Source organism: Carlito syrichta, unplaced genomic scaffold, assembly GCF_000164805.1.
Source record: "Carlito syrichta isolate Samal-C Ts95f unplaced genomic scaffold, Tarsius_syrichta-2.0.1 Scaffold314793, whole genome shotgun sequence".
In the NCBI taxonomy this organism is placed as follows: domain Eukaryota; kingdom Metazoa; phylum Chordata; class Mammalia; order Primates; family Tarsiidae; genus Carlito; species Carlito syrichta.
Window position 1 is genome coordinate 463294 of NW_007258889.1, and position 7150 is coordinate 470443.

At 58.9% G+C, this 7150-nt stretch overlaps 1 protein-coding gene across 1 annotated transcript; it reads left to right on the forward strand.

Annotated features, from left to right (window-relative positions):
- The first annotated feature begins 3284 nt into the window (after nt 1-3284).
- Nucleotides 3285-6322, forward strand: KRT16 (keratin 16). The gene is made up of 8 exons (XM_008071936.1): nt 3285-3940; nt 4407-4489; nt 4617-4773; nt 4890-5051; nt 5141-5266; nt 5557-5777; nt 5864-5910; nt 6065-6322. Exons 1-8 carry the CDS (start codon nt 3410-3412, stop codon nt 6172-6174), a joined length of 1437 nt encoding a protein of 478 aa, XP_008070127.1. The 5' UTR covers nt 3285-3409; the 3' UTR covers nt 6175-6322.
- The last annotated feature ends 828 nt before the right edge of the window (nt 6323-7150 follow it).

A 7150-nucleotide genomic window follows, 5' to 3' on the forward strand; every position in this document is an offset into this window, starting at 1 on the left:
GGAGGAGGGAAGCAGGTGGGAGAAGGAATCCACCATCTGGAGGGCACCCACTGTGCTCTGAGCCCACCAGGCTTAGTGGTCCTGGCTCTTGGCTGACTCAGGGCAGGTGTGCATCGCGGCATGGAGGAAACACCCCTGCTCCTTCTCTGCCAACTCAGATCCTCCGAGGCCCTGCTGGTGCACCCCTTTGTGAGGACCCTGCTGAGGTCCAGGGCCAGGGCCAGGAGAGAGCACCCTCTTCTACTACTGTGACTGGGAGTGGAGGACCACTTACCTTAGCTGCCTCCTGCTGGGGTAAATGGACCCTCGGCCCCCCACAGTGTTGCTGAGGGTGTGGCAGGCAGGCCTGGTACCCTACTGGTTCCTACGTCAGGCTCTACGTTTTCTCTGGCTTTAGTCTTCTCTCCACGGTCAAATATGCTCTTCTAAGGTCAGAGACTGTGTCATCATTTCTCTTCCCCCAGACCCAAGAGCTGGGCCCATCCCAAGCACGTGATCCATGGAGCTGGCTGAGTGGTGTGACGCGTTGGTCAGCACCTGAGTGGTGTGATGCATTGGTCAGCACCTTCTGGCAGCTTCTCAGCCCACGCTGATGCCCAGACCTTTAGCACTGGGCCTGGCATCTCCTGGATGAAGGGCTGGGGCAGGCAGTGAGCCGATGAGAAAGGAGGCGAGAGTGTGTGTGAGTGTGTATGGTGTGTGAGCATGTATGGTATGTGAGTGTGTACGCATGTGAGTGTGCAAGTATATGAGAGTTGTGTGTGTGTTGGTAAGTGTGTGAGAGTGTGAGTGTGTGGATGTGTGTGGGTGGTGCCCGAGTGCTGATGGCAGAGGTTGGAGCACTCCCAGAGACCCCACTGCGGGAGTCAGTGTGACCCCTGGCTTGGCAGCCAGCTGAAATCTCTGCTCTTCCACTTCCAGGCAGTTTAACTCCGGGCAAGGCTGTCGCTCTCTGTTTGGCACTTGGTGGCACTTGGTGAACTTTGGTGACCTTGAAGGCCATTTCAGTTCTGAGGGTGATGTGTCCGTGTTTGGACCTGAACTCCAGGCCCACAATGACACCAGGTCACTGGGGTTTTTGTCCAAGATCCCGGGGTCCCCTTTCCCCATCTGTGGGGTCACAGTGGGAGTGTCAGTTTCCCTCTCCCAGGTCTGTCCCTGCTCTCACCTCTGGGCCAAGTGACAGGAGGAGATATGGCTCTGCTTCTGCTGAGACAGGGAATCTCCTGCCCTAGTGGAGCTCAGGCAGAGGCAGGCCCTCTCTGGGCTCCTCTCACCTCAACAGAGGCCCTACAAGTGAGGCCCATGGTCAGCACTGAGGGCCACACCACAGCATCCCAGGAGGTCCCTATTTTGGTGCTCAGACCTCTCCATCCTCCCTCCAGCCCCTGGTGCTGGACCAGGCTCTCAGACCAAGGCCGTGTCCACCTGTAGAGCTGTGGGAGGTGGTGATGATTGAGCTTCCTGGCCCCTGCTTGTAAGACATTGTAGGAGTCTGGAGACAGCCGGAGCTCCGGGTTCTAGTCCCAGCTCTGCAGCTTACAGCCAAGTGACTTTGGGTGAATCACTGCCTCCTTCTTGTCCCCCATCTGCTTTCCTCACTTATAGGTTTGATTCAAGGATCAAGAAAGTGATGTAGCCCGGCACAGTGGCTCAGGCCTATAATCCCAGCACTTTTGGGAGACTGAGGTGGAAGGACTGCCTGAGCCCAAGAGTTTGAGACCAGGCTGGGCAATATAGTGAGACCTTGTCTCTACCAAAAAAAAAAAAAAAAAAAAAAAATCAGCTAGGCATGGTTGCACACACCCATAGTTCCAGCTACTTGGGAGGCTGAGGCAAAAAGATTGCCTGAGCCCAGGAGATCCAGGCTGTGGTGGGCTGTGATCAGGCTGCCACAGTCTAGCCCGGGTGACTGAGTAAGACCCCAGCTCAAATTTAAAAAGATAAAAATAAAAAAGATAAAAAGAACGTAATGTAAATGTGAGATGCAGAGTTGCTCAGAGTGGTGGAAAGGGTACAGGTGGGGGAGCAAGCAGCCCTGGTTTTGCATCTCGGTGCCCGTTGGTTGGTGTCTTGGGAACCCTACCTACCCTCCCTGCATCCTGGCTTCCTCATCTAGCGGACAGGTGGCAGAAGTGATACCTCCTTCATGTCCCCTCAAGAACCCTGTAGCACGTGTCAGGCACTCTGTGCCATGCCTGAGCAGGGAGGTGACCAGGGTACCTCTCACTTTACCCCCCAACTGAATGAATGATGCTGCCAGGCCTGGCCTGAAACCTGTGGACACATGAGAGCGAAGTGCTGGAAACTGATCCCCAGACAGGGCTACTTCCACACGGGGACTCTGAAGTCACTTGTGGCTTTAGTGGCAGGATGGGTTCTCTCCCACCAGCCTGTAGGTGAGTGGCCCTAATTAGGAGAGGCCAATGGGAAGTGGAGGAGTCAGGAATGGGGGCTGGGGTGTTCCTCAGGTGGGGGTGTGGGGTCTGTGTGGGGGTGCCTGTGTGTGGAGCTGGGCTGGCAGGGGAGGATGGGGAGACTGAGGGAAGGGCTGGCTGTCAGAGGGATGCTGGGAGCTTCCTGAATGTTTCTTGGTGGCTGGTGGTGTGGTGACCCCTTTTAAAGATGAGAAAACTGAGGACCAGAGGGGCTAAAAGATCTGCCTGTGCTGTGTAGTCCTCACAGCACCTGCTGTTTCTCTGGCACACACACTTCTGGAGCCCCAGGGGTTCCAGGCAGCCTCTGGAACTGGGATTCGATCCATCAGAGGAAAGAGAGCCATAGGACTTTTAGAATCAGAAAGGACTCGGCAGTCACCCAGTCCAGCCTTGTCACTACTGAGGGGCCCAGAGAGGGGAGGGGAGGGACCTCTCAGGGCATACAACAAGCAAAGCCTTGAACCAGCCCCCTCCCAGAACTGCAGCCCAAGACAGCCAGGATGGCACTACTGGGGTCTCTTTCAGACAAGGCTGCCACAGAGGGATAGGCAGCCCTGCCGATAGGCTGACTCACTGCCCTGAGACGCGGCCGTCACAAAGCCATCCTCACTAAGGCCCTGCTGGCCCCTCGGGCTCCAGGAATGGGAGCTGGGTTCCTGGCCGCCCAGCCTGAGTCACGACGACTCGCGTTGTGTGTTTTGCTCTTGGCCCCACACCCCCAGAGCTGGGTGGGAACTCCAAGCCAGCATGCCACCAAGTGAATCGACCCCGGGCTGAGTAATCCGGAGAGAGGCGTTGGACGGGGCCTGGAGTGATGAAATCCAGGGAACCGGAGTCAGCAGTCAGCAGGGCCCGCCTTCTCTGGGCCATATAAAGGATCCTGGGTTGGAGGCACCCGCAGCACCTTTCCACCTCTGACACCCTCCTCTCCTAACAGCCAGCTGCTCGCACTCACCTTCCTCCTCGGCACCATGACCTCCTGCAGCCGCCAGTTCACCTCCTCCAGCTCCAAGGGCTCCTGTGGCTTCGGAGGCGGCTCCAGTCGCATCTCCTCCGTCCTGGCCGGAGGCTCCTGCCGCGCCCCCAGCACCTGCGGGGGCCTGTCTTTCTCCTCCTCGCGCCTCTCCTCCGGGGGGGCCTGCGGGCTGGGGGGCGGCTACGGCGGTGGCTTCAGCAGCAGCAGCAGCTTTGGGGGAGCCCTGGGTAGCGGCTTTGGCGGAGGATATGGTGCTGGCTTTGGTGCTGGCTATGGTGCTGGCTTCGGCGGTGGCTTTGGTGCTGGTTTTGGTGGCGGCGATGGCGGCCTCCTCTCTGGCAACGAGAAGGTGACCATGCAGAACCTCAACGACCGCCTGGCCTCCTACCTGGACAAGGTGCGTGCCCTGGAGGAGGCCAACGCCGACCTGGAGGGGAAGATTCGAGACTGGTATCAGAGGCAGCGGCCCACGGAGACTAAAGACTACAGCCCCTACTTCAGGACCATTGAGGACCTGAGGAACAAGGTGGGTGGCTCTGTGGATGGAGCACTGAGAGAGGCTGGGGTCACAGTGGCCCTTGGCGACCTCACTCTAGCAATTTCATTTTACAAATAGGGAGACTGAGGCACCTGTAGGGAGTGGCCAGGGTCATGCAGAGGAGTAGGGGCAGAGGGTCTCTCCTTTTCGGCATCCCTGAGTCTGAACTGGGGCTGGAGCCCCTGATCTCGCATTCCCTGCAAGGGTGGCTTGCCCTGAGCTCAGCTTCTCAGCTTTGGGCCCAGGGTGGAGGTGGCTGGGGACATGGGTGCACGCTTGCATCCTGAGCTGGGGGAGAAGGCGTTTAAGCCTGGCTGGGGGTGTGCAGGCCTGCCCAGCCTAACAGGAGACCTCCAGGCCTGGAGAGGTTCTTTTTGGCCCCTCTGCCTTTCCCCCTCATGCAGCAGGACCCTGGGCTGAGCAGGGCTCCTCTTGTCCTTCCATCCTGCACCAGATCATTGCTGCCACCATTGAGAATGCGCAGCCCGTCTTGCAGATCGACAATGCCAGGCTGGCGGCCGATGACTTCAGGACCAAGTGAGCAGCCAGCATGGGGGTCAGAGGGCAGGGGACAAGGAGCAAGGGGCGAGGAGCAGGGCCAGCAGACCTCCGGCCTCCACATCCCTAGGGATGGAACCTGAGGCTCTGACCTCTGTCCTGCCAGGTATGAGCATGAGCTGGCCCTGCGTCAGAGTGTGGAGGCCGACATCAATGGGCTGCGCCGGGTGCTGGACGAGCTGACTCTGGCCAGAACTGACCTGGAGATGCAGATCGAAAGCCTGAAGGAGGAGCTGGCCTACTTGAGGAAGAACCACGAGGAGGTGAGGGTGCTGCTGGCTTTGAGGGTGGGAGGCTGGCTTGAAAGGGGACTGTCAGGTCCTCCCATGGCCGGGAGAGAAATCCGCAGAGCTGATTGCTGACTGCCGCCCCTTCCCAGGAGATGCTCGCCCTGCGGGGCCAGACTGGTGGAGACGTCAACGTGGAGATGGACGCTGCGCCTGGTGTGGACCTGAGCCGCATCCTGAATGAGATGCGTGACCAATATGAGCAGATGGCGGAGAAGAACCGCAGAGACGCTGAGGCCTGGTTCCTGAGCAAGGTGGGCCCTGGACCCCGGACCCCCTGCAGGACCACCCAGTGGAGGTCCCCAGGAGCGCCTCACACTCCCTGTTCTGCTTCCTATCACAGACCGAGGAGCTCAACAAAGAGGTGGCATCTAACAGCGAACTGGTGCAGAGCAGCCGCAGTGAGGTGACGGAGCTCCGGAGGGTGTTCCAGGGCCTAGAGATCGAGCTGCAGTCCCAGCTCAGCATGGTACGAAGGACCCCCGAATCACCAGGACAGGCCACCACCCCGTCAGCACATCATAACTCAGTCCTACCTTCTTCTTCCCAGGAGCGGGGCCTGGAGGGCTCGTGGTACCCATTCTATAGATGGAGAAATTAAGGCCCAGAATGGTGGGATAACTTCTCTCCACACTGTCTGACCCTTCAGGATCCCAGCTAGGGTCTAAATCCAAGCACCTCTCAGGAAACATGCCAGAGGCCTGGAGGGACAGGAGCGACCACCTCCATGGACTGATTTTCTCTCTCTCCCACTTGCAGAAAGCATCCCTGGAGAGCAGCCTGGAGGAGACCAAAGGCCGCTACTGCATGCAGCTGGCCCAGATCCAGGGGCTGATCGGCAGCGTGGAGGAGCAGCTGGCCCAGCTGCGCTGCGAGATGGAGCAGCAGAGCCAGGAGTACCAGATTCTCCTGGACGTGAAGACACGGCTGGAGCAGGAGATCGCCACCTACCGACGCCTGCTGGAGGGCGAGGATGCCCAGTGAGTCCCGGCTCCCATCCCCCCGGCCAGACCTTCACCCGGCTGCTCCCTGCGCAGCTAACAGCCTTACCCTTTGTCTCCCACAGCCTCTCCTCCCAGCACACATCCGGCCAATCCTATTCCTCCCGCGATGGTAAGTCCCCGACTCCCGTACTGGAGCCCCTCTGCCCGCTTCCATGGGGAGGTGGCGGGCCCTTCTCCCCGGAGCCCCCAGCCCTCCCTTCTCCCTGCCCTGGAGGCTGTATAGTCCCTGGCACCCTTCTCACCTCTCCTACTCTCCCCCACAGTTTTCACCTCCTCCTCCTCCTCCTCGTCCTCCGCTGGCCGCCAGACCCGGCCCATCCTCAAGGAGCAAGGTTCATCCAGCTTCAGCCAGGGACAGAGCGCCAAGCACTGAGCCACTTCTCCCAGAGCCTCCGTCCTGCCTGCAGGCCTCACCTCCTGAAGGTCCCAGTCGGGACCCTGCTCAGGCGCAGCTCCCAGCTATCTCCCCTCCCTCTCCGCTGGTGGTGGGCTAATAAAGCTGACTTTCTGGTTGATGCAAACCTGAGTAATCTCTGTTCTTGGACTGGTGGGGTGGGGGAGGGGGTTGAAGGCGACGTCTGGGAGCCCCATAGCCTGAGAGATGCAGGAAACCGAAGAAGACCTGAAGGGTCTCCCTAGAAGACCTCCGTGCCATGTGGGGGTGGGTGGCGGGGCACAGGAGTCTACATACCTTGGGGTCCTGGAGTCTAGTAGCTTGCAGATAGTAACTCCCTTTTTAGGGACTTCAACCCAAAGACTCCAAGGCTTGAGTCTTAGCTTTGTCCCAGGATCTCCACGTCGGCACTCAAGGACTCCTGAATTGAGGCTGGGAACGTGTCCAGTCAGACCGGAAATCCTCACCTGCAGTCTGCTCTTCCTGGCCACTCACCACCCACTCCACTTCCTTCCGTGGTCCCCTCAGCTGGTTAATTACATCTGATGAGTCCCTAGGAATTACCTGTCACCCGTGTCTTCTCACGGTCACCGCAGTGTTCACACTGTCTGCCTCTCTGCCCAGCACTGGGCACAGTCTAACTGGGGCCGCTTGCAGTCCGCCTCACCCACGCTCCATGTCCACCTATTGACCTTTCACAGAATGTAGTCAAGATCTATTCTAGAACAAGGGGGAGAAGATACTCCTGCTTAATGAGCCGTGAAGGTTCCTGTCCCCCTGTAGCACTTGGACCTCAGTCTCAGCCTGGCTTGATGTCCTCCCACGCCTCCCTGGCCTTCACCCATTAGCGAACCCTACCTGACTGAGGCCTGACCCACACCTCTCAGTCACTGTTCCTTCTTCCGGATGCCTTTCATATTTTAAAGATTTAAATCCTCTCTCTCCCTCAATCATC

Excerpts from the sequence above, each read along its gene's own strand:
- KRT16 (XM_008071936.1), top strand. The coding sequence starts at position 3,410 with ATGACCTCCTGCAGCCGCCAGTTCACCTCCTCCAGCTCCAAGGGCTCC. Across the intron at positions 4,490-4,616 it reads GCCGATGACTTCAGGACCAA|GTATGAGCATGAGCTGGCCC; the intron begins GTGAGCAGCCAG and ends CTGTCCTGCCAG. Across the intron at positions 5,052-5,140 it reads AGGCCTGGTTCCTGAGCAAG|ACCGAGGAGCTCAACAAAGA; the intron begins GTGGGCCCTGGA and ends TTCCTATCACAG.